This window comes from Myxine glutinosa, chromosome 10 (assembly GCF_964187855.1).
Source record: "Myxine glutinosa chromosome 10, kmMyxGlut1.1, whole genome shotgun sequence".
NCBI lineage: Eukaryota > Metazoa > Chordata > Myxini > Myxiniformes > Myxinidae > Myxine > Myxine glutinosa.
In genome coordinates, this window is record NC_136270.1 from 30898247 (window position 1) to 30924069 (window position 25823).

General features: G+C 47.3%; 2 protein-coding genes across 3 annotated transcripts; one reads left to right on the forward strand and one right to left on the reverse strand.

The window, feature by feature from the left end:
* Window positions 1–114: 114 nt before the first annotated feature.
* Window positions 115–19590, forward strand: SPG21 (SPG21 abhydrolase domain containing, maspardin). Of its 2 annotated transcripts, none has more exons than XM_068127378.2 (9): window positions 115–216; window positions 4624–4689; window positions 10497–10658; window positions 10921–11001; window positions 11149–11294; window positions 11993–12101; window positions 12456–12563; window positions 12704–12844; window positions 17987–19590. In XM_068127378.2, the coding sequence occupies exons 2-9, from the start codon at window positions 4627–4629 to the stop codon at window positions 18296–18298; spliced, it is 1122 nt and encodes a 373-aa protein (XP_067983479.2). In that variant the 5' UTR covers window positions 115–216; window positions 4624–4626; the 3' UTR covers window positions 18299–19590. The 2 variants fall into 2 exon arrangements, with proteins under 2 accessions (XP_067983479.2, XP_067983478.2); XM_068127377.2 differs by lacking the exon at window positions 115–216 and adding an exon at window positions 458–569.
* LOC137434411 (BLOC-1-related complex subunit 8) lies at window positions 19581–21487 on the reverse strand. The gene is made up of 5 exons (XM_078785516.1): window positions 21249–21487; window positions 21034–21096; window positions 20435–20547; window positions 20209–20273; window positions 19581–19923 (listed from the first exon to the last, which is right to left on the reverse strand). Coding segments are annotated over exons 2-5 (342 nt in total). The 5' UTR covers window positions 21035–21096; window positions 21249–21487; the 3' UTR covers window positions 19581–19760.
* Between the last annotated feature and the right edge of the window lie 4336 nt (window positions 21488–25823).

The following is a 25823-nucleotide window of genomic DNA, read 5'->3' on the forward strand; positions in this document are numbered from 1 at the left end:
GGATCTCGTATTCAATGATAAAGTTCTAAAAAAGTTAAAATGAAGTTTCTTACTTACATAATCGCTCATCTGACAACATTCTCATAAGAAGGGGGAGTTAGTCAGGTAACGCCCATTCCACGTTGTAACAATGAAATAAAATGTTAAGTTTTATTTTACCTCCTTCCGTCGTCGTAGATAAATGTCCATTTGTTTCACTTATCTGTAACGCTAAAGGTATGTGGATCTGAAGTTTATAAACAAAAAGGGGTTATTTTAGTAACAGTATGGTGGTTGATAGAATGTGGATATGGCGAAAGCGGGATGGACCAAATGCCCTTCTTAATTATCTTAATTATCTTGCAATATTCGTAAACGTTTTTATATCAAGTGAGGAAAAAAAATTCCTCTGACCGAATGACATCGATCTATAAATATGTAAGGATTGGTGGTTTGTCATGACGTCACCACGTGAATAGCGCGATGACGTATGAATGATAACGCTTGGCGTTTTTTCATGTTTGGATTTGTAAATTGCTTGGTGTTGTGTGCTTACGTTGGATGTGGGCGTAGAGCTATTTCATCCTGTGGTAAGTACATGGCAAATTGCCCCTCACATAAACCTGATCACATATAATGATATATATACTATACATGTATTGTATGTATATTTATATGTATAGTTTATGTTCGGTGGTTAAAAGTCCGATTGTTGTTGTTTTAACGAAAAGTGGTGGTGGTGGTGGTGTGGCCCACATGATTGATCACGTTTGTGTTGGTCAATGCATACGTTCCCTGAATTGATTGATTAAACGTTTTGATTGTGATCGTCACGAACGAGGTTTATAACCAACGTGGCCTGATCTTTAATGTGAGATACGAGTTCAGTTTGATTGTTTGTGGAGTGTTGGGGAAAGAGAGGGGGAATTTAAATTTCCTGGTAACTAACGTCTCGTTTTTTATGGTTGGAAACCATCTGTGTACAGTAACACACACGCACACACACGTACAACATACACACGTACAACATACATACGTACAACCACACCACACGTAAACACACACACACGTACAACATACATACGTACAACACACAACACACACACACACACGTACAACCACACCACACGTACAACCACACCACACGTACACACACACACCACACGTACACACACACCACACGTACACACACACACACACCACCACACGTACACACACCACAGACATGCGCACAGACACGCGCACACACACCACACACCACACGTACGCGTGCACACACCACACGTACACACACCACACGTACGCGTGCACACACCATGTACGCGCGCACACACCACACGTGCGTGCACACACCATACGTACGTACACACACCACACGTACACACACACACCACACGTACACATACACACACACACACACACACACACCACACGTACACGCACACCACACGTACACACACACACCACAGATGCGCGCACACACCACAGACACGCGCACACACACCACACGCACACCACACGTACACACACACCACACACCACAGATGCGCGCACACACCACAGACACACGCGCACACCCCACACTTACGCGCGCACACCCCACACTTACGCGCACACACACCACACGTACGTGCGCACACACCACACATACGTGCATACACACCACACGCACTGACTCACACCACACGCACTGACTCGCACCACGCGCACTGACTCGCACCACGCGCACTGACTCGCACCACGCGCACTGACTCGCACCACGCGCACTGACTCGCACCACGCACTGACTCGCACCACGCACTGACGCGCACTGACTCGCACCACGCGCACTGACTCGCCCCACGCGCACTGACTCGCACCACGCGCACTGACTCGCACCACGCGCACTGACTCGCACCACGCGCACTGACTCGCCCCACGCGCACTGACTCGCACCACGCGCACTGACTCGCACCACGCGCACTGACTCGCACCACGCGCACTGACTCGCACCACGCGCACTGACTCGCACCACGCGCACTGACTCGCACCACGCGCACTGACTCGCACCACGCGCACTGACTCGCACCACGCGCACTGACTCGCACCACGCGCACTGACTCGCACCACGCGCACTGACTCGCACCACGCGCACTGACTCGCACCACGCACACTGACTCGCACCACACGCACTGACTCGCACCACGCGCACTGACTCGCACCACGCGCACTGACTCGCACCACGCGCACTGACTCGCACCACGCGCACTGACTCGCACCACGCGCACTGACTCGCACCACGCGCACTGACTCGCACCACGCGCACTGACTCGCACCACGCGCACTGACTCACACTACGCACTGACTCGCACCACGCACTGACTCGCACCATGCGCACTGACTCGCACCATGCGCACTGACTCGCACCATGCGCACTGACTCGCACCACGCACTGACTCGCACCACGCGCACTGACTCGCCCCACATGCACTGACTCGCACTGACTCGCACCACGCGCGCTGACTCGCACCACGCGCGCTGACTCGCACCATGCGCGCTGACTCGCACCACACGCACTGACTCGCACCACACGCACTGACTCGCACCACACGTACTGACTCGCACCACACGTACTGACTCGCACCACACGTACTGACTCGTATACACACACGCCATACACATATATATGCACACCACACACATGTACACTGGCACATTTGTTTAGCTCTTTCTCCCCCCACTCTTCCAACCCCATACCTCTCATAATTTTCAAACACGCCTTTCTTTGACCTCCCTTCTCTTTGGTATGCCCGACCCTCACCCTACCCGTTCATTGTATCTTATCCTCTCCCTTTCTCTTCCTTTTCTTTTGGATTTGAAATTTCTCAATTTAGAACCCCACACCCCATTCTCCCCTCTCCTATTGGTTTGTGCGTACATACTTGATAGATCAAATGCCCATTTATAGGCTGCATGCAGGAAGTGTAAGATAGATAAATGCTGTATTGTACTAATAGTAATACAACAGGCATTTAAAGGCCATTTTCCCCGGTCCCCATGACAATCTTCTCCATTTTGCCCTATTTTCTGCATCTCCCCTTGTTAACCCCCTTGCCCGCATTTCTTCTTCCACCATCTTTAGCCAAGTCTTTCTCGGTCTTCCCCGTCCTCTACTTCCTTCTACATTCATTTCCATCACTCTTCTCAACCAGTCACTTTCATCCTTCCTCAACACATGACCAAACCATCTCAACCTGTTCCTCTTCACAGCATCAATCACAGGCTCTATTCCCATCATCTTTCACAATTCATCATTTGTCTTCCTCTCTCTCAACGATACTCCACACATCCACCGAACCATTCGCATTTCCACCCTTTCCAGCCTTCGTTGCTGCTCTACGTTCATTACCCATGTCTCGCTCCCATAAATCATAACACTTCTCACACATGCAGCACACACCTTTCCCTTCAGCTTCAACGACACTCCCCTCCTCAATTTGTATTGTAACTGTATCTATCTATAATTCCAGTAATCTCTGTACGTTTGTACGTTTGTTTGTCTGTGACCGCTGTTTCTCGACAACCACGGGTCCGATATACTTTTAACTTGCCAGGTATATTGCTGGGGACCCGAGGATGTGCCTTTTCAAGGTTTCATATTAATCGGACAATTACTTACCGAGCTATGTCCAAAAAACGATTCAACCAATCAGAGAGCAGCGAACTATCGCGTGTGCCGAACGTGGCGGACACACTCTGCCTCGGATGGCACATTTGAGAGCGTATTCATTTATTTCACGTTTGCAAACTATGTTGGCGTTAACCTATGTTTTAAAACTAATAAAAACGAATTTGCGATTCATTCGCTTTCCTGCGCGTTTGTGCACGCGATGGCGATTTCTTTACCAAACTCCGGAAGCCGTTCGCTTTGGACCAAACCATTTCATGTAAATAGAGGGGGGGGGATATAATTTTAGATATAGATATAGTACGGGCAATGCCCTAGTTGTACTAACTAGGGCATGCCCGTACTATATATATATCTAAAATTATATCCCCCCCCTCTATTTACATGAAATGGTTTGGTCCAAAGCGAACGGCTTGCGAGTGGTGACAATCCCCCCCCTCTATTTACATGCAATGGTTTGGTCCAAAGCGAACGGCTTCCGGAGTTTGGTAAAGAAATCGCCATCGCGTGCACAAACGCGCAGGAAAGCGAATGAATCGCAAATTCGTTTTTATTAGTTTTAAAACATAGTTTAACGCCAACATAGTTTGCAAACGTGAAATAAATGAATACGCTCTCAAATGTGCCATCCGAGGCAGAGTGTGTCCGCCACGTTCGGCACACGCGATCGTTCGCTGCTCTCTGATTGGTTGAATCGTTTTTTGTACATAGCTCGGTAAGTAATTGTCCGATTAATATGAAACCTTGAAAAGGCACATCCTCGGGTCCCCAGCAATATACCTGGCAAGTTAAAAGTATATCGGACCCGTGGTTGTCGAGAAACAGCGGTCACAGACAGACAAACGTACAAACGTACAAACGTACAGAGATTACTGGAATTATAGATAGATGATGGTACCATTATTGACAATTCACTTTATTCTGGTTTTGTTAGTGTTGGTCACTGTGTGCTTGGCTTTGTGACTGTTTGTGTGCAGGGCATGACGGACATTAAACATTCCCAGGAGTACAACTCATTCCGAAGTACTGTTTCACTCAAACGGGTGAGGTGTGTGTGTGTGTGTGTGTGTGTGTGTGTGTGTGTGTGTGTGTGTGTGTGTGTGTGTGTGTGTGTGTGTGTGTGTGTGTGTGTGTGTGTGTGTGTGTGTGTGTGTGTGTGTGTGTTCGTGTGTTCATTCTTTCATTCATTCTCTCAATTTTTTTTTTTGTATTTGGCCATCCTGACTTGCTAATTACAAAGCGGGGTAAAGCAATTGGTTCACTGTCTGTCGGTCTACAGACGTCATTCTATGATCGTTGAACAACTTGATTTCAATTGAATATTATATTTCGAACACGAATCCGAACATGAACCTGCAGTTTATCAGTAATTTGGCTAATTGTACGACATCTCGTCCTGCGTGTGCTGAAACAACTGCTTGTCTGTCTGTCTTCTGGCAGTCAAACAAGATTGAAAATCATTCCAAGCAGGAAACTTACTGTTTTTAATGACGTCATAAAGGGCACGAAGAAGTAATGTAACGTGTTAAATAGGGTGGTGTGCACAGGGCTCATAGAATGTTGAAAAAATTGGTTGCCCCTCGGGCAGGCCACACCAGAATGGTGAAGGTGAAGAATCACTATCCCTATCCCTCAATGGTGAAGAATCACTTAAAAAATTAAATAATTCTCATATCCAAATCCAAATTCAGATCTTCACCAAAATCGAATCTATTTGTCCGTGTCACACACACAACCGGTTCAACCAAGTTTCGTCCAAATCCGTCCACACCTTTTTGAGATATCCTGCTATGTATCGTTTTTGGCCCCATCTCCCAATGGTGAAGAATCGCTTTAAAAATTCTAGTAGCCGGATCCGAATCCGGATCTTCACCAAAATCTAATCATTTCGTCCGTGTCACATACGCCACATCTCTGCCAAATTTGTCCGAATCCGTCCACAACTTTTTGAGACATCTTGTTCACAAACGGACAGACAGGGGTGAAAACATAACCTCCATCCACCTTTGGTGGCGGAGGTAACTAGAGTGTAGTCAATGGCGCACCATCGCACGTCCCCACGCGTCCCACCCAACGTTGAAAGATGGTAAAATGTTCCACCAGGAATGAAGCAATATCATACAATGTGTTAAAATATATATATATTCTGCTAACAAAAAAAACAACAACTTTTTTTGGCCATTTTAGCCCAAATTGTTTTGATCCCCTCTCCCTCCACTAGACCCCCTTCCCACTCCTTGCAGTTTTTGTATTGAAATAAAATTTAATTGGCAATTGTTTTGGGGGTTTCAACTTCATTTGATGATGCATCATGTCGATCAAGATGTTTAACATCCTTATTATTAGCTCACCTGGAACGAAGTTCAGGGGAGCTTATGCGATAGCGTGTAGTCAGGCAGTCAGGCAGTCAGGCAGTCAGTCAGTCCGTCCATCCGTAAACACTTTAAACTTCTTCTCCGAAACCGCTGATGGGATTGCGACCAAATTTGGCATGAATGATATTTGTTGTGTTGTGACTAAAGTTTGTTCCTGGCATTTATAAAATCGGGGTCTAAGGTGGTCTATGGGGGGAGGGGGGACTTGCCCCCAAAATAGGTATTTGCTTTTTTCTCAGAACCTACAAACACAATTTTCATGAAACCTCACCACAACCTTCATCATCCGTGACGTACCAATGCAATGGAAAACCAAATACGACATTGGAGTCATCAGAAGGACCCCGAATAAGCAATGGGCAAATGTTTTTCAAGGCATTGGAAAAATTTGGGTCTGAGGAGGTACACGGGGTAAGGGGGGGGGGAGGGGTTGCCCCCCAAAATAAGTATTTTTGTGTTTGTTTGTTTAAAGTCTTATGATTATGTTAGTATGATTCTACATGCTGCCTTGTCTTCCAGCAAGCATTGCAATTGGTTTAAAATACCTTTAGTTAGTGCAGTATACGGTTTATTCTACCAGGTGAGCAGCAGGGGTATTTCCCTTATGTTTATTATCACTAGAATATAAGATCCGTCGCTTCGCTGATGGAAATACCAATCTTTGCTGCGATGGATAATCTATGGGGGAAGAAAAAGAAGTATTCCTGGGAGATCCTGCTCTCCTTGCAGGGATAACCAACGTCATGTGTTGGCATTTGCAGTTTTGAAACGCGTATCCATGTACCCATTAAAAAAAAAAAATATATATATATATGTATATATGTATATATATATTGGATGACAAACACTCCTGGGAGTTACCCGAATCCACCGTCGTTGAATTTATTGAAATCCGTTAATCCGTTCTCAAGTTACAACACGACAGACAGACAGACAGACACGTCTCCTTTTATAATATAGGTTATTATTATTATTATTTAATTAGGGTTCCAGTGGATATTTCCATTGGAAGCCTATTGTTCTTGTAATGATTATTGTTATTGTTGGTTGACGAGTTATCAAGTGACCACGATATTCGGTGTGTGTGTGTGTGTGTGTGTGTGTGTGTGTGTGTGTGTGTGTGTGTGTGTGTGTGTGTGTGTGTGTGTGTGTGTGTGTGTGTGTGTGTGTGTGTGTGTGTGTGTGTGTGTGTGTGTGTGTGTCCGCAGCATAACTACCCGATGATATCATCCGATCTTGATGAAACTTGGGTGGGAGGTTGATATAATGATCTAGTTGTGTCCTGCCTAGAGTGGGCGTATGGCGCCCATTGGGGGCGGAGCCACGCCCGAAAAAGATGTCTTTTTAGGGGGTAATCAAGTTCAAGCTACATCTTCTCCGAGGGAGTTGGTGGAATCTGACGGGGGTTTCGATATTTGGCTAGGCCAATGTCATGTGTCTAGCCCCACGGAGCTCGATTTTTCGTTTTTCATATATATATATAGAGATATATATTTATATATTTTTTTCATTTCATTTTTCACTGAATTTTCGGTATTGTGTAGCTAACCAACCTCATAACTGATTATACATTATTTTCTATGTCATTTCAAGGTCAGTAACCTTCGTTTTGACATTTCCGGGCCTGGCCTGTCCGGGCCTGTTTCGGTTATAGTCCGTCCTTTGTCATTGAATACCGCTCTCTCGTGAACCGTCGTCGTCTCCTGACTTGTTATTATTTTATTTTTATGACTGCACCAATCTTCTCGGCGTTCAGCTTGCGTATGACTGCGTTCAGTGCACACTTGTAGTTCTCTTTGGAACTCGGATTTCAAACCCTAACCCCCTTTTGCACGCAATTTGATATTCATTTCAAATAAAAATGAAGACTTTCAAATTCCAGTTAATGCACAGCTGGGCATCCAGCACTCCATGCTCATCCAATCAGAGTTATGCTCTAACGTTTCAGTTTAAATCTTCATTATGTGGCATTTTCACTGTGTTGAAATATCAAAAAACGATCTACCGATGATGAGCATCGTGTATGTGAGAGGCATGGTTGATTTGAGAGACTTCCTGCCATTGCTCGTAAATAAATATTGCATAATACCGATTTATTGTCCCCCGTCGCACCGCGGAGCGAAAGGGGGACGATGGTTTTCCCCTCCGTCCGTGTGTGCGGGCGTGCGTGCGAACGTGCGTGCGTGCGTAAGCAAAGGACCTAATTCTAATTTGGTGTGTGGGTGCAACCCACGTAAAAATCCAAGATGGCCGCCACCATGTATGTCCGCCGCCATGAATGTCTGAACCTTGTGAGCGAAATATCTTGAAAAATAAGCGAAGTACCAACTTCTAATCGGGTGTGTGGGTGTATCTACGCATAAGGAAGAACGCTATTGAAAATTGGGTCGCCACGTCAAAATCCAAGATGGCCGCCGCCATGTATGTCTGAACGTTGTGAGCGAAATATCTTGAAAAATAAGCGAAGTACCAACTTCTAATCGGGTGTGTGGGTGTATCTACGCATAAGGAAGAGTGCTATTGAAAATTGGGTCGCCACGTCAAAATCCAAGATCCGTCGCCACGTCAAAATTGGGCCGCCTTGCATCTTCCACTTTGTCAACTCGCATCACCAACGACGGGGGACCTAGGCGTAACGCTTGTTTATTTTATTTTTGAACTCGGTACTGTATTTGTATTTTATTCTGTGGATCATTTGTGTTGATAAAAGATAATGGATTTTATCAATTACATAAGTATATTTACCTCCAACCAGACTGGGTGATGTCCTGGTTAGAGTGTCCCCTCTGGGTCTGGGAGACCGAGTCATACCAAATACTTAAAAACAATGGTCAGTGCTGCTTCTTTGCTTGATGCTCAGCATTTAAAGGTATAGAGCACGGACAAAGACGTTGTGAAGGCAATGGCAAACCACCCATAACCCTCGTCAACAAACTGCTTCGGCAGCTCCGATAGTAGAGTATGGTCAATCAAAATAAATAAATGTTTCCCGCCAATGGAAAGGACGCGTGTGCATGTGATCAGATCATGTGATCAGCCCCTCATCAGAGCAAAAGATGAATGATAAATGCTCCACGTCAGCCATACCTCGTTGGTTGGGCAGAAATTCACCTTACCTGGTAGTTATGATCACCGCGTGGCATGCAGGTACGAGAGCGGTATCATTTTTTGCCCCAACTCTGGGGTATGGTCAAAAAGTCAAATACCACGTTCACGCCCCAGCGGATATGGATTTAGGATCACATTGGTAATTAAATAATTCTCGTATCCGAATTTATATTCAGATCTTCACCAAAATTGAACTATTTCTTCATTGTCACACACGCAACCTCTCCACCAAGTTTTGTCCAAATCCGTCCATAACGTTTTGGGATATCCTGCTATATGTCGGTTTTGGCCCTGTCTCCCAATGGTGAAGAATCACTTTAAAAATTCTAGTAGTCGAATCCGGATCTTCACCAAAATCTAATCATTTCGTTCTTGTGACATACAATACATCTCTGCCAAATTTCGTCCGAATCCGTCCGCAACTTTTTTAGATATTTTGTTCACAAACGGACAGACAGACAAACGGACAAACAGACAGTGGTGAAACCATAACCTCCATCCTCCATTGTTGGCAGAGGTAATGAGGTGGAAAATTAACTCAAAATTCGATATTGCCTCATTCCTGGTGAAACCTTTTGCCATCGTTCAACCTTCCTTTTGATGGGAAGCGGGGGGTTTGCGACTGCGCGGCTCTAACGTTCGAGTTTAAATCTTCATTATTCTCATTTGCATCTCCAACTTGTATACCCAGGGTCTCCAATCTGTCTTGTGTGGGGTGGATTCCCTCAAGTTAATGCTCTTTTGACCTTTATAACCCTTGTGTTTTGTCTCTCTCTCTCTCTCTCTCACTCTCTCTCTCTCACTCTCTCTCACTCTCTCTCTCTCTCACTCTCTCTCTCTCTCACTCTCTCACTCTCTCTCTCTCTCACTCTCTCACTCTCTCTCTCTCTCTCTCACTCTCACTCTCTCTCTCTCTCTCTCTCTCTCTCTCTCTCTCTCTCTCTCTCTCTCTCTCTCTCTCTCTCTCCTCTCTCTCACTCTCTCACTCTCTCACTCTCTCACTCTCTCACTCTCTCACTCTCTCACTCTCTCTCTCTCTCTCACTCTCACTCTCTCTCTCTCACTTAGTTGCAAAGTGTTTGTTGTAACTTCTCCTTGTGAAGCAAATCGCATTGAATCATAAAACTAAATCGCATGCACTCTTTCCTTCTTTGTGGTCAAAGAGTAAAGTCGTATCATGTGACGGTACACATCATCGCTTGGTCAGCTGATCATGCGTCACAGTGGCTGTGCCAAGCGTTTCCAGTAAGGACTGTATTTAAATCTCATGACCATGTACATCATTGTGAAAGTGTTGCAGTACGCTTGCTTTTTGGCCGTCCAATATGCGAGTCCAAGGATGGTGAAATTGTCTGTGGGCCTGACAGATCATTGTTGATGAAGACGATCGCAAGGTCTGGTCGCTGTATGACGCTGGGCCGAGGCACGTTCGTTGTCCGCTCATCCTCTTCCCCCCGGTCAGTGGCACGGCTGACGTGTACTTCCAGCAGATTCAGGCGCTGAGTGGAAAGGGCTACAGAGTCATTTCTGTACGTACTGCGCAGACCGCTCGCACCACGTTGTCAGCACCACCCGTTTCACAACGGCAATATTGAACCTTCTTTTGGGTGCAGATCCATTTAGGCTCAAACTCATGTTTTCCTGTATGCAATTCTTGTCTCTCCATTCATTTTTTTTTCTCTTCCTCCTCATCTCCTCATCTTCTCATCTGATCACTTCCTCTTGATTAAGTACACTGAAGCTGCATTTATATTGTTGATGTACCTCCTATCAACCATGTTGCGCCCCTAGCTCCAGTACCCTGTCTACTGGAATGTGAATGAATTTTGTGATGGATTCCGCAAACTTCTCGATCACCTACAACTGGACAAGGTGCTTCCGATTGCGTCGTCGTCCACCTCCACCGAACCCCTCTCGCACCCCACACTTCTCACTCCGAGCACAATATGAGTGTATATCAGCCCAGTATGCAAACGGCATTCCAGGTTCTAACCCTGCCCCACATGCTGTGATGTTCAGGTGCACATATTTGGGGCATCACTTGGAGGGTTTCTGGCACAGAAATTTACGGAATTTACGCACCGCTCTCCACGTGTCCACTCCCTCATCTTGTGCAACGCCTTCAGTGATACATCCATCTTCCAACAAAACTGGACGGCCAGCAGGTGAATGTTTTAGTTGCAGCTTCCTGTCTCCAATTGATTCCTTATGCTGTTGTGTACAATTTTATATACATTTTTAAAAGGAAGAACCACTCTCCCATCCCGCATCCTTCTCCGTAAACTATTCTTTCCATTTTCTCCCTCTCCTTCCCATTCACATAATATATTCATTACATTCCCTACTTTTCTTCCCCAGTCCGATTAAAGAAGTTGCCCGCTTACCTTTCAGCTGTATCGTCTGGGTTTGATTCTCGACCCGACTACAAATCGTCACATTGGTCCTTGACAGGCAGAGCACAACATCAAAGTCCACTGTCCTTCCGATGGATCCTGTTAAGCCGGGTGTCCTGTCTGCTAGCATTAGCTGGTAGATGTCAAATTACCACGGTGTAAGAGTGGATGAGGTATCACAGACAAGCTGGCCAAAATCTAAATTCCTGCCATGTTAAGTCGAATGTCAGGCCTGCCCAGCCAGCTCGTGAAAGACTTGGGACAAAAACCTTTCCCAGTCGACCTCACAAGATGGGAAGATTTGGGGCCATAGTAGTAGTATTCTCTCCTTTCCCGATGTGTATGTAATATGTAAATAGACTTTCCTTACCCTGAGAGTAATTCATTTTCACCGTCATCCCGCTCCATGTTTTACTTTGAATGATTTTTGTTTCTCCTCCATAATTGCCCTCTCGCCCCTCTTGTGGCAGCTTTTGGCTCATGCCGGCATTCATGCTGAAAAAGCTCGTCATGGCCAATTTCACAGCTGGACCAGTTGATCCAGCAATGGCAGATGCTATCGACTTCATGGTGGATCGAGTAAGTGTGCACGTGCATTTCCGGTATTGACTAGCTATCTAGTTGATGGTTAAGAATATTTCACAATGCAATTTTGACGTTTATGCAAATGTAAGGTTTCAGCTTTGTGAGCTTCCTCGGACAAACCTCCTCGGACAAACCTCCTCGACAGGTTGACGACAGCATTTTGTAAAAACTCTGATCCACACTGGAAACTTTCCTTGCGTACCCATGATGCCACCTGTGGGACCTGTGCGTACCACCCGTACCACCTGATGCCACCTGTGGGATCTATTTTTTTCCTCTTTTTCAATTGTCAACTCTTTCCCTATCCCAGCAATCATGTTCGGCCTTGGCCTACATCCTATCTTGCAGATCGAATCCCTAAGCCAGGCAGAGTTGGCAGCTCGGCTCACACTGAACTGTCAGAATGCATACGTGGAACCTCAGCGTGTACACGAAATACCCATCACCATTATGGATGTGCGTGCTCGTTTCGTTGTCTTTCTTGCATACTCCCCTCCCGTGCTGTCCTCTTGTTTTCCTTTCCCTTGCTGTATCTCCTGTTGTCTCCTCGCCCCCTCACGTTGATATCGTGGTCGTTCCATCCTGCCTTGTGCTAGGTGTTTGACCAAAGTGCTCTGACACAGGCCGCAAAGGAAGACATGTACAAGCTTTATCCCACAGCGAAGCGCGCGCACCTAAAAACGGGAGGAAACTTTCCGTACCTGTGTCGCAGCGCGGATGTCAACCTGTACTTCCAGGTGAGTAGTTCGAAACCGTTTTGCGCACATCTGGGAGGGAGTGTGCCAAGGAATATGTTGTGATACGATTTAGAGAAGTAGTGTTATTTGCAGTGGAGTTAAGTAGTTCATGAATTGCAAACGCACTTCCGGTTCAGGGGTTGCTGCACATGGATGTTGGACCGGCAGTTCCTCCTTCCAGTTCATCCCAGCTAAGTTTTCCGGACCAAGTTCGTCCTGTTTTTCCGTTGTATTTTAGTCCCTGTGTTGCTGTTTGTGTTTTCGTCCAATTTTCTGAGTTGATCTGTACCTCGTTGTGCTGGATTGTTGAATTTGTGTCCATGTAGCTTGGGGTTCGTCCTCGCCTGTCCGGTGTGCAAAATCTGTCTGTGCTATGACATTCCGTGCCTCGTTTCACTTGTTTTCTCCAGAGTATTGTCCTTTCAGCCTCCAGCTTTCTCGTATTCCTTCCCCCTCCTTGCTTCAAAAAAACAAACAAAAAAACGTTATCATCTTCTCTCCAAACCCCAAACTCTATGTCCCTGGTTTTCCTACACTTTATTTTTATCATTTCATTTTCTCAATATCTTCAAACTGAATGTTGATTGAATCTTAGAACTTCTTCTTTTGTATGTAGCTTCCTTTAAGAACATTTAAATGTATTTTAAAATGCTTCACTTTCCTAATTTCTCTGTCCGAGCACGCCAGTATTATTTTTCATCACTATTTTTAAATCTTCTTCTTTACAACTAATATTTTCCAAACCAGTCTCGCTCCTAAACCTTTGGTCCATCAAGCTTCCTCCTGTAGCTACAGCACCATTGTCCTCCATGCTTCACCAAAGACCATTAACACCTCACCCATGATGACTGTCTCTGTATATGCAGACACTCCCCCACATCTCCTACATGCCTACGTCCTTCCAACACCACCCCTTCTGTGTGTCCCCCCTCTTCAGCATCCTTGCACTTCATGTCCTTTCTTGCTGCATCCCCTTTAAAGTTTCCCACACCCCACCTTCCAAAAGTTTCATCCTCACTCCACCAACAAAAAGTTTATCCTCCTCCACCACATCCCATCTTCCTCCTCCACCACATCCCATCTTCCTCCTCCACCACATCCCATCTTCCTCCTCTACCCAACCTCCCCCTTGCCCCACCTGCTTCCTAACCTCCATCTCGCCCCACCACTCCCATCCTCACGCTCCCCACCACTCCCATCGTCCCCCGTCACATCCTCCACTTCGCCCCCCCATCCTGCCCCCCCCCCATCCTCACCCTGCCACCCATATCCTCCACTTCGCCCCCCCATCCTCACCCTGCCACCCATATCCTCCACTTCGCCCCTCCATCCTGGCCCCTCCCATCCTCACCCTGCCACCCATATCCTCCCCTATTCACCTCGACCCACCCTCTCCTGCCTCCCTCCTCACCCACAACCTCTGCTCCAACCTGACAGATCTCTCAATCCAGGCAGCTCCTGATACACCAGACATCATCTGCTTCTTTTTTTTCTTTTTTCCTTTTTTTTAATTACTGAATCGAGGCTCGTGAAAGAGCTGACAACCGCGAGGGAAAGACAGCACAGGGGGACCACGAGGGAAAGACAGCACAGGGGGACCACGAGGGAAAGACAGCACAGGGGGACCACGAGGGAAAGACAGCACAGGGGGACCACGAGGGAAAGACAGCACAGGGGGACCACGAGGGAAAGACAGCACAGGGGGACCACGAGGGAAAGACAGCACAGGGGGACCGTGAGGGAAAGACAGCACAGGGGGACCACGAGGGAAAGACAGCACAGGGGGACCACGAGGGAAAGACAGCACAGGGGGACCGTGAGGGAAAGACAGCACAGGGGGACCACAAGGGAAAGACAGTACAGGGGGACCATGAGGGAAAGACAGCACAGGGGGACCACAAGGGAAAGACAGTACAGGGGGACCATGAGGGAAAGACAGCACAGGGGGACCACGAGGGAAAGACAGTACAGGGGGACCATGAGGGAAAGACAGCACAGGGGGACCACGAGGGAAAGACAGCACTCGGGGACCGCGAGGGAAAGACAGCACAGGGGGACCACGAGGGAAAGACAGCACAGGGGGACCGTGAGGGAAAGACAGCACAGGGGGACCGCGAGGGAAGGACAGCACAGGGGGACCGCGAGGGAAAGACAGCACAGGGGGACCGCGAGGGAAAGACAGCACAGGGGGACCGCGAGGGAAAGACAGCACAGGGGGACCGCGAGGGAAAGACAGCACAGGGGGACCGCGAGGGAAAGACAGCACAGGGGGACCGCGAGGGAAAGACAGCACAGGGGGACCGCGAGGGAAAGACAGCACAGGGGGACCGCGAGGGAAAGACAGCACAGCGGGACCGCGAGGGAAAGACAGCACAGGGGGACCGCGAGGGAAAGACAGCACAGGGGGACCGCGAGGGAAAGACAGCACAGGGGGACCGCGAGGGAAAGACAGCACAGGGGGACCGCGAGGGAAAGACGGCACAGGGGGACCGCGAGGGAAAGACGGCACAGGGGGACCGCGAGGGAAAGACGGCACAGGGGGACCGCGAGGGAAAGACGGCACAGGGGGACCGCGAGGGAAAGACGGCACAGGGGGACCGCGAGGGAAAGACAGCACAGGGGGACCGCGAGGGAAAGACAGCACAGGGGGACCGCGAGGGAAAGACAGCACAGGGGGACCGCGAGGGAAAGACAGCACAGGGGGACCGCGAGGGAAAGACAGCACAGGGGGACCGCGAGGGAAAGACAGCACAGGGGGACCGCGAGGGAAAGACAGCACAGGGGGACCGCGAGGGAAAGACAGCACAGGGGGGCCGCGAGGGAAAGACAGCACAGGGGGGGACCGTGAGGGAAAGACAGCACAGGGGGACCACGAGGGAAAGACAGAATTGAATGCTTGACAGAATCCTTCCTCCCACAGGACGTCCCTGACTCTTCCAAGGGACTCCTGGCTGTCTCTCTCTCTCTCTCTCTCTCTCTGGCTATCGCCTCCAGTTTGACTGGACTGAACACTCATCCAGCGGCAGAGTTTCACTTTACAGTGTTCCATTTCCTATTGTCAATGTAATGCTGTTACATTTCCAAACCCCCAGGCATAAACTTTGGCCTATGACTATCCCTCTGCCCCCACCCTCTGTTTGTCTATGTTGGGCCATTCTCCTGACAGTGACGACTCCATTTACATCTTGCTCTCAACCAACATGGAGCACCTTTTAACCATCCATGCCAACTCTCTCTTCCTCGTATTTGGTGATTCCAACTGTCACCATACCAATTGGCTGGGTGCTCGTACCTCTAAAAGCCATGGCATTACAGCAAAGGCCTTCTGTGACTTTGTGGGCCTGACTCCATCTGTCAATTTTCTGACCCAGATTTATGTCGATGCCAAATCCTGGCTTCTGCGCTTGGTAATGACCAACTTTCCTGCTAATGTCTCCTGTTCTTCCTCTGCTCCAATTGGTATGTCTGATCATGTGCTTTTCTGAGAGTCGCCTGCCTCAGCGCCAGCGAGTCTGGCAGTTCATTTAGGTTGACTGGCAGGGACTACAATCCACCATCTCACTTCAGGACTGGTCTCCAATATCTGCTGTCACTGATATTGACTTGGCCTGGGAATTCTTCCTCAGAAACATGCTCTCTCATGTACTGATTAATTCCATCTCATTTGATTGGAAGTCAGCCAAGATCACTGCATTACACAGAAAAGGTGCAAAAACCGATCCACTGAACTACAGCCCTACCAGATTACTTGCAATCCTCAGCAATGGAGTCCGTCATGGCAGTTATACTGATAATAATAATGATTGTATTTGTGCAAATACGTACTTTTCCCCTTCCGAAGTTAGCAAAATGAGTGACAGCGTACTGGTAACGGGCATTGCATCAGCGGCACTTCCAGAAAATGATGCAACCAGCAGCCACAGGCTCGATACAAAACAGGGCCTTCTCTTCGAGACACGTCTCGAGCATTCAATACAGTCTGGCATCCGCCTTGCTCTCTAAACTCTCTGCCTTTGGCATCCAAGGCCAACTCCATACATGGCTTCCCGACTTTCGTTGCCAACGTGTGCCCCTCAACAGGGTCCTCTCATCTCCCCTCCCTGTCAATGTTCTGGGCCCAGTCCTGCTCCTAATGGTCATCAGAGATCTCTCTGACTCCCTGAAGGGCAGCAGTCTCTTCCCACTCTGTAGACGTTTACAAAATCACAAGTTGGTCAAACACTTTCAACACAACTTTCAATCCTGACAAATCTCGCACTCGCTCTCTTTCTCTCCGAAAGGACCATCTGACAAACTCTCATATCTACTTTTGAAACACTCCTCTTGAAGTTGTCATTCAAAAAAACATTTGGGCCTCACCATCAGCCATGATCTTTCTTGGGCAAACCACACACGTTGGCCTTCAAAGCCATTCACCAACTGCGCATCCTCCACGCAAACTGGAGCCACTTCCATACTCTCTTCAATCTCATTCTTCCCTCCAGGGCTTCAAAACAGATGTTCACCACCATCTCAAGACATCCTTCAACCACAACAATGATCTTTTCTACCCCCATTAACCCTACGCAATCCCACCTCTTTCTGGGTTTGCAGTTTTTCCATCCACTTCTGGGCTTGAGTTTATTTCTTCTGCATGTCCTTCATTTCTCCAAGTCTCCCTCCATTTTTCTCCCTCAACCCTGCTGTTGGTGCCCCCCCCTACCCCATACTGTTTCTGCTTTTCTGGTTGTCCTGTGCATCCTGATCCCTACTGCGTTCTCCCTCCTCCACAAGCCTTGACGCTGAATAAACAAATGGCATATCCCGGTCATCCTCGAGGTTTTGTCTTGGTGGAAGGGGGTGAAGTTCTGGTATTTGCCGTTAGTTATTTGCGAGGTGTTGACAATACCTTTATTCCCAGTCGTTGCCGTTCAGGTGGTGTGTTCTGATGTTTTAGTCATGCGGTTGCTTTGAATTAGGTGTTTAATTGGATTTTGCGTCCAATTAGATTACCAACAGCCGAGTACTGAAAATGTTTTTGGAAACTTTGGTGTTTGTGTTGGATTCATGTGGCGGTGACTGGTCAGCCGTAACAAAGCTGTGACTGCAGCAAGGCCATTCCCTTCAACGTACATCTTCGCCATTTTTCTCTCACATCCTCAGATCCACCTCCGGCAGTTTCATGGAACACAGTACGCCGCCATCGACCCAACTATGATCGACTCTGAGGAACTGCAGGCTCTCTGTCCCGAGCCAGAGTCGGTTGATGCGAGTGGCGAAGTGGACACGCAGGCAGGTTGCAGCAGCAACAGCGACGCAGAACCTGCCGGGGCGAGTGATGGTAACGATATGCTGGCACCCAGCGAGAGTGCTAATGGTGACTCTCAGCCGGATGAGGAGCAGCCGGATGAGGGGCAGCCGGATGAGGGGCAGCCGGATGAGGGGCAGCCGGATGAGGAGCAGCCGACAGGCTGACGTGCTTTGGCATCCTTCGCAATACAATATCGGCCTTCACTTAATGCATAGACGCAGCCACTGTTAAAGGGCTGCAACGGCCGTGCCAATTTGCTGGTGTGCCTCTTGGTGCTGGATGCGGTTGCAGCATCAACTTCTATTCCTTCAATTTCTTTTTTCTTATTTTGTTGCTGGAGAATCACAACTCTGCGCTGGCAATTTTTCTAGCTCAACAGGATTTCCTTTGTATTTGCACGGAGTACCTGCATTTTAGTCTCGGCGCTTTGAGGTCAGTTGCGCAGTTTTGGTGCTCGGGCCTGTACATTTACCGTCTTCCACTCGCAGTGCACGTCCGCTTCAGTCCTCATTGCCAAAGTGATTTGATTAGCGGACGATGCAGGCCATTGGTGTCTGGGATCGGTATCAAATTATCAACCATTTAATTTGGAGTTTGAGTGATTTTTGTCGATTCACAGTTTTGTTTGGAATCATTTGTCGATCAATTTTTCAATTCAAAGTGGTGAAATACATAAAAAGCCAAATATTTACCAGAACCCTCTCTGACTGCCATTTCCAAAGCATCAGTTTCTTTACTGCATTAAACACTTTTTTTTTTTTAAACCAATCTATATCCATGTACGTCTTTGTAACTGTGATTATGCATTTTGTGGAAGTCTCTTGCCTCCGACTTATAACGTTTAAGTAAACAAGGCCGCAGAATGTGATTATCGGTTGTACATCCCGTCGGGGCTTTACCTCCGGTCGAATAGGTACGGTGAAATGTGATTTGGGGTAAAAAGAACATATACGAGCCCCCTAGTTGTCTGAGTTTTATCTGCTTTTCAGTTTTCAAAGTGCAATTCAAATGATACGAGCATCGTGTATTGTCCAGAGCGAACCTGAGCAGAAGCTTCCTTTGTACATTCTTAGCGGCCTGGCGTACTCTTCACTCGATTGGAGCCACAGTTACAACCGTTTCCATACGTACGTCAGACAAAGCGAGACCAAAAATGGGTGACGTGCCCTACATGTCAGACGACAGTGTATTTTGTACATATTCGACGGTAATGGAATCCATATCCTATATCGTGCCATATAACGGAGCTCGACCCGCAGGATGTTTAAAAACAAATCTGTGCCGAGACCGACCGCCCTCGTGCTCGTACATTTCACGTGTTAACAGCGAGTGCTCCGTATTGCAAGAGCTATTTACCTTTGTGTAAATCAATGATCCAATCTTTCAGTTAATGATGATTTTTTTTCTTCTTCTTCTTTTTTTGGGGTGACTTGAAATAAACTGCAATTTTGGTAAAGGTGGTACTTTATTGATGTATTTTACACCGAGGTGAAATGTACAAAGTGTTCCACACTAACTCCCTTTGTGGTGTGCATCTTAATGGCAGCGCAGCCTCGTGGAGGTGAGACAGAAGTTCGTGTGTTTAAAGTGCTTTCAGATGCAGGTGTCCAGAATACTTGAGCCTATTTAAATGTCTGCTTGGCTGCACCTTTGTGACTCCACGGCGGGTTCGGAGGATTGAGGGAGCAATGGATCAGCGCGGCGCTGGTTGCTGGCGTCGATGGCTTGTCGGAGCAGCGATTCCACGTTGCCGAATACTGTGCTGCTTCTCTCTATACCCTGCAACGGACTACATAAACAGCATGATGACGTCATTCCATGACCCCATGACCATGAACTAAACATCCATCTCCCCATTGGGAAACATTGCACACAGGTTTTCAACATGCCCACTCCCTTTGCCATTTCCTCCTCTTCCCCCACAGTATATAATTTTAGATTATGCCCTTTTACCATAAGCAGCAGAACACAAATACAAAGTAATCTCTGCATTTTACAAACTATGGTGGAAAAAGTTTTTTGGCAGAAAATTAATTATTGGGATCAACAGGAAGAAATGGAAACCGTTGCACACCTGGTGGTATACTCCACGTCATAAACAACACCGTTGCACTTCTTGTAGATCTCCTGGAAGCTCACCTGTATGCAATGAGCAATCACATTTAGACCTTTTTGTGTAGTTTATTAATTTTTGTACCTTAGGATCCCAAAGTCCATATTTTATCATCAATAATTCACATTTATATGGCCTCATGAACACAGGTCAAAGCACAGTTAATTTTGCCCTTCACCGATCCCACCTTGAGATCAACCAAGTCGGGCAGGGATTTCAGAATGTGCTCCTGCAGTCGGAAAAGACCAACACTGGGTTCTTGTGCGAGCACCAGGACCATCTCGGTGACTCTGTCAGTCACTGTGGATACAACAACAGTTACAAGGAGGACTTGCGCCGTCAAACTTCACCCAATTCCTATGAAGCTCATCCAACTTCGTGTGTATGTTCTTTTGTGGGACGAGTAATGGGTGGAGGTCAGGTGTATGTGACAGCATGCAGGGTTGTGTTGCATGGGTCAAAGGAACACCACCCAGTGCTAAGTTAATGAGTTAACGGTACAAGATGGACAAAACCAGCTCCTTTGGAGCACAAGCACATCGACCCTCTGATTGGTTAATCGTTAAAACGTTTATTTCGAATTCGAGATTCTTCTCTAACGGGCCACGATTATTCCTTGTGGAGTTGCCTGGAGGAAGCTGGACCCGTCTTTCACGAACCGGCTGGCGAGGCCTCACGTTCGACTAAGGTTAGGACTGGAATTTGTAATTTGGCCATGGTGCCGGCGATAGCTCGCCTACTCTTCACGGAGTTTCGAATTCATGATTTATTTGATTAATAACGTACTTGCCTTTTTTAGCTTTCTGATGTATTTCTGGATCGTCCATCTTTCCCGCCAACAATAAACACCTGCAATGGCATCGCACATCAATTTAAACTTTTAAAAAAGCCAATTGATGAAGACATCGTTTCCGGTATTATTCACTCAATGAGGTGAACACGTGATGTTAATCAGGACAAACTGCCACAAATGTAAAAATACAAACTTCTGGGTGAGGAACCTTTGGCACAAACGGAGTTCCTTGCAGCAGGTGAGGGAGCGAGGCCAGCAGGTGAGGGAGCGAGGCCAGCAGGTGAGGGAGCGAGGCCAGCAGGTGAGGGAGCGAGGCCAGCAAGGTGAGGGAGAGAGGCCAGCCAGGTGAGGGAGCAAAGGCTAGCAAGGTGAGCGAGCGAGGCCAGCAAGGTGAGCGAACGAGGCCAGCAAGGTGAGCGAGCAAGGTCAAGCCAGGTCAATGAGATTCCAGAGTGCCAGAGGTCAATTGATCCAGGTCAATGAGACCAAGGTCAATGAGAGAGACCAGCCAGGTGAGGGAGCGAGGCCAGCAAGGTCGAGCCAGGTCAATAAGAGATTCCAGAGGTCAATTGATCCAGGTCAATGAGAGACCAGCCAGGTGAGGGAGCGAGGCCAGCAAGGTGAGGAAGCGAGGCCAGCAAGGTGAGGGAGCGAGGCCTACCTTGAAAAGCTTTCTGGACGCTGGCGCTGGCTTGGTTAGGTGGGTATTTAAAAGGTGGAAAGTATCGCTATGTCGTTTTATTCCTTTGTAAGCAAATATTCACGGCGTTTGAAACAGAATGAACTCGTACAACAACAAATCGATTAAATGAACTTTCGGCAAAACATGTACCGGTAGCTCACGCGAACAACATCACCATGGCCAACATGGACGGCTTAGTGAACGACATCTCCAAGTTTACAATACAATAGTTTAATTTCGTATCAGTTGGTACATATATGTGGCTTATGGTTACTGGAAGAACGAAAGCGACGAATTAATGCAGGTGCACGTCCGTTTTATTCGCCAACCTGCGAGGTACCTGTGCTATGCACAGGTCGGTGGCCATGTTCGCACAGACAATGCGGAAACGGCGGATGTTAACCCATGAACCAATAAATTCCACATTATGGTGACATCTTCAGTCGAACGTCATGCATGGGCAGCCAGTTCGTGAAGGACTTTGGCAAAAAAAACCTCAGTACAGCTGAACGCACCAGAAGTGAGGTGGGTAATATTTACATGATGTAAATGGTGAATCCGCGAATGTCACGGGATGGGTGAGGAAACCTCACATCATTTCCTTTAAACTCGATCTCTCTATAGTTTCAAAAATAAATGTTGGACTCTGCACCATGCATCACTCTGCACCATGCACCTGCATACAAAACATACTGTTGCGGTTTTGAGAACCCACACTTGTTGTAAATATCACATCATTAAAGGTTAAAGGTAGCACCCCATAGATAGGCCACAAGCAACACGTAGGTCACCATAGGACATCAGTTATTTCTTAGTATGTGTTAGAGAAGGCCATTTTCCAATAGTTGAATCTGCGTTGCGTCAATCAAATAAGAGTAGGTCCCCCCGTCCATTTTGCAGCCTCCCTCCAAGCGACGCCATTAAGCGCGCTCCCCAGTCTGTGCCCCATGGCCCCTCCCGGTTTGGTACGCTCCTTGGCCAGCAGCAGCAGCCTTCGCTGCCCTTGAGCGTGAACTCGCCCAACGCCACCATAAGCCACGAGGTAAAGCCCGGAAAAAGGGGGCGGAGCACCAGGGAGAAGGTGTGGCCACGTCACCCAGCCGTCAAGGCGGGGCCGGTAAGCAATAACCAGCCAACCAGGGCTGGAGTGACAGACATCGCCTGACAGGGTGTGGTTGGGGCTCGCGGAGCGGCACAGATTCACTTATAAAAGCCAGCGCACAAAGCCCTTTTACAGGACTTACTCGCTGGCGCTGATTACCACAGGACTTAGGCAGCAGCGCTCGTTAAATAGGACTATAAGGAAGCGCGCTTGGTAGAAGGACTTACAGCGGAAGCTTGCGCTAAGAGGACTTGGACAATCTACGCGTTGCAGGAGGACTGCGAGGAAGCGCGCTGATGAGAGGACGGTGCGAAGGTCGACCTTAGGACGGTGCGGAGAGGACAGGACTTGCACAATTGGCGCTTGCGTACAGGACATTGGGGAGGCGGCGTTTGGCGCAAGTCGTGCGCAAAGTACGTACGCAATATACCAGCCTTCCCCCGTGATATAATTGTCCGTTCGCATTACGCTACATGAAGAGCTGCCTGCCGGGTTTTCCATCGCCTGGACTGGAGCCTGGACGCGCTGGTGACCATCAACCTACCATCTGCAATCCCCGTGTGAGTGTTTGTATGTGAGACGGGCCCGTTTGTCCAGGGAATAAGTTAAGCCTGTAATTAAGACTGCCCTGTGTACTTCTCCTTCCTCTTTCTTTCATGTACATTTCTTTCGTTTCCTCTTCTTCTTGTACATTTGTTAATAAATTGCCCTGTTATTTCTGGTTTCCTCTTGTCCAATCGCATCAGTCTTTTCTCCATTGGGTAAACGTGGCACGATCGCAACCACTTAGAATCGGGTTAGTCATTGTTAACAGCTCGGGTCGCGGATTGCTATCCGCTCGGCCTATTCCATCCATATCCGTGGTTCGAGCGGGAGTTATTCCCTCGTGCCCGGTCGGCGTTAGTACTTAGGTAGTAGCGAATCCCTAGGCCTAACAAACCCTATCTAACGCCGCACCTAGAAGGACGTTATAACTTCCAGGACTCACGTCGGCCAGATAAAAAGACAAGGGGATTAATCCCCCCTTCATAAGGGGAGAGCTGACGTCGGAGATCCGCAACAATACATATCTATCCTTGCACACTTCCAGAATATTCCAAGGAACCTGCAACAACAAAAATCATCATGGCCAAAAATTTGGTTTAAATCCTTCAGCTGTTTTAAAGTATCACATTTTTACCACAGGACAGGACACCGATCAGTGAAGCGTTTTCGGAGAAGGGATTTAAAAAAAATACCGACTATGAAGCTAATATGGCTGCCATACCACGTGCCATATGATGTCAAAAATGCACACTCTGCATATGTATGGGTAGGGGATCACGTTTGTGAAGTTTGGTGTTGATCGGATTAGGTTCGTTTTTCTATCCAAGATGGCTGCCAAACCACGTGACCTACATCATCATTTTCAAACTATATGCAACAATGGTGGTAGATGACATTTGTAAAATTTCGCATCGATCGGGTAAGCGCTTTCAGAGATATAATTATTTAATATCATCCTTCAATCCAATATGGCTGCCATACCATGTGACCTATGTCATAAATTTAATATTTCAATACAAATGGGTCATAGAGCATGTGCAAGCAATTTCAGATTTTTAGGATAAGGAATTCGATTAAAACATTTATTTCTGCTATACCACTTCACCGATGTCATTATCATGCTTTTGTTCCTCATTGGGAGTACTTGACATTGTGCGGTTTCAAATTTATACATTGAATGGTTTCTAAGAAATATTTTTTCAATTATTCGCATTTAATCCAAGATGGCTGCCATACCATGTGACCTATGACGTGACAATTACCATAAAAACATTCTGCATGGGTGTCACTCCTACCCTGAAAATTTTGTCTCAATTGGCCATGTGGTTGCTGAGAAAAACGAGGTTTAGCCCGTATAGTAGTACGGACGGACAACCCGAAAACATAATGCCTCTGGCCACCTTCGGGGGCGGAGGCATTAACAAATTAAAACACGTGGTACTCAGCAAACTGTCATCAACTAGATGGTATTTATAGAATACTTACCGTGTGCAGTCAACTTGATGCAAGCCAACTGTTCTGTTTTTGAACGGTTTTTTTCTTTGATCCAATATGGCTGCCAGACCACGTGAGCGATTACATCATAATAATTATCATTTAAAAAAATTCTACAGGCGGAGGAGCTCCTATGGTAAAATTTAGTGCCTTAGAAACTTGTTTACTAAATGAACTTTGGTTTACTTATACAAGGGCAAAATTTGAAAATAAAGTACACGCACATGCATATTTGGATTGGCAAACATGATTGACATGTACATGCACACGCATATTTGGAGTGGTAAACGTGATTGGCATGTACACGCACATGCATATTTGGATTGGTAAACGTGATTGGCGTGTACAGGCACATTTGGATTGGCAAACGTGATTGGCGTGTACACACATTTGGATTGGCAAACGTGTTTGGCATGTACATTGTACACATGCATGCATATTTGGATTGGCAAACGTGATTGGCGTGTACACACATTTGGATTGGCAAACGTGTTTGGCATGTACATTGTACACATGCATGCATATTTGGATTGGCAAACGTGATTGGCGTGTACACACATTTGGATTGGCAAACGTGTTTGGCATGTACATTGTACACATGCATGCATATTTGGATTGGCAAACGTGATTGGTGTGTACATGCACATTTGGATTGGGAAACGTGATTGGCATGCACGGATGTGCACTGTTCTGGTGTAATGCGCTGTTAATTCATCCGTCTGTCTGTGAACAGGATATCTCAGAAAAATTGACAGATTTGGACAAAACTTGGTGGATGGGTTGGTTAGGTGACAAGAACAAGCAGATTCGATTTTGGTTCATGTCCGAATCTGGACCCGGCCCATCAGTGGATACAAAACAAATTGTTTCAGGCTGGCGGAGGTATGTGCTCTCTACCGACTGCCGTTCCAGCTCAAATTGTGATGAACTCGTCGATTTCCTGCAAGCCCAAAAGGTTA

What these genes read in the sequence shown, in the direction of transcription:
- SPG21 (XM_068127378.2), top strand. Translation starts at nt 4,627, where the DNA reads ATGACGGACATTAAACATTCCCAGGAGTACAACTCATTCCGAAGTACT. An exon ending in GTACTGTTTCACTCAAACGG is followed by an intron (nt 4,690 to 10,496) that starts GTGAGGTGTGTG and finishes TGGGCCTGACAG; the next exon opens with ATCATTGTTGATGAAGACGA. An exon ending in TACCCATCACCATTATGGAT is followed by an intron (nt 12,564 to 12,703) that starts GTGCGTGCTCGT and finishes GCCTTGTGCTAG; the next exon opens with GTGTTTGACCAAAGTGCTCT.
- LOC137434411 (XM_078785516.1), bottom strand. An exon ending in CCGACTTGGTTGATCTCAAG is followed by an intron (nt 20,274 to 20,434) that starts GTGGGATCGGTG and finishes CATTGCATACAG; the next exon opens with GTGAGCTTCCAGGAGATCTA. An exon ending in GACGTGGAGTATACCACCAG is followed by an intron (nt 19,924 to 20,208) that starts GTGTGCAACGGT and finishes CTGTTTATGTAG; the next exon opens with TCCGTTGCAGGGTATAGAGA.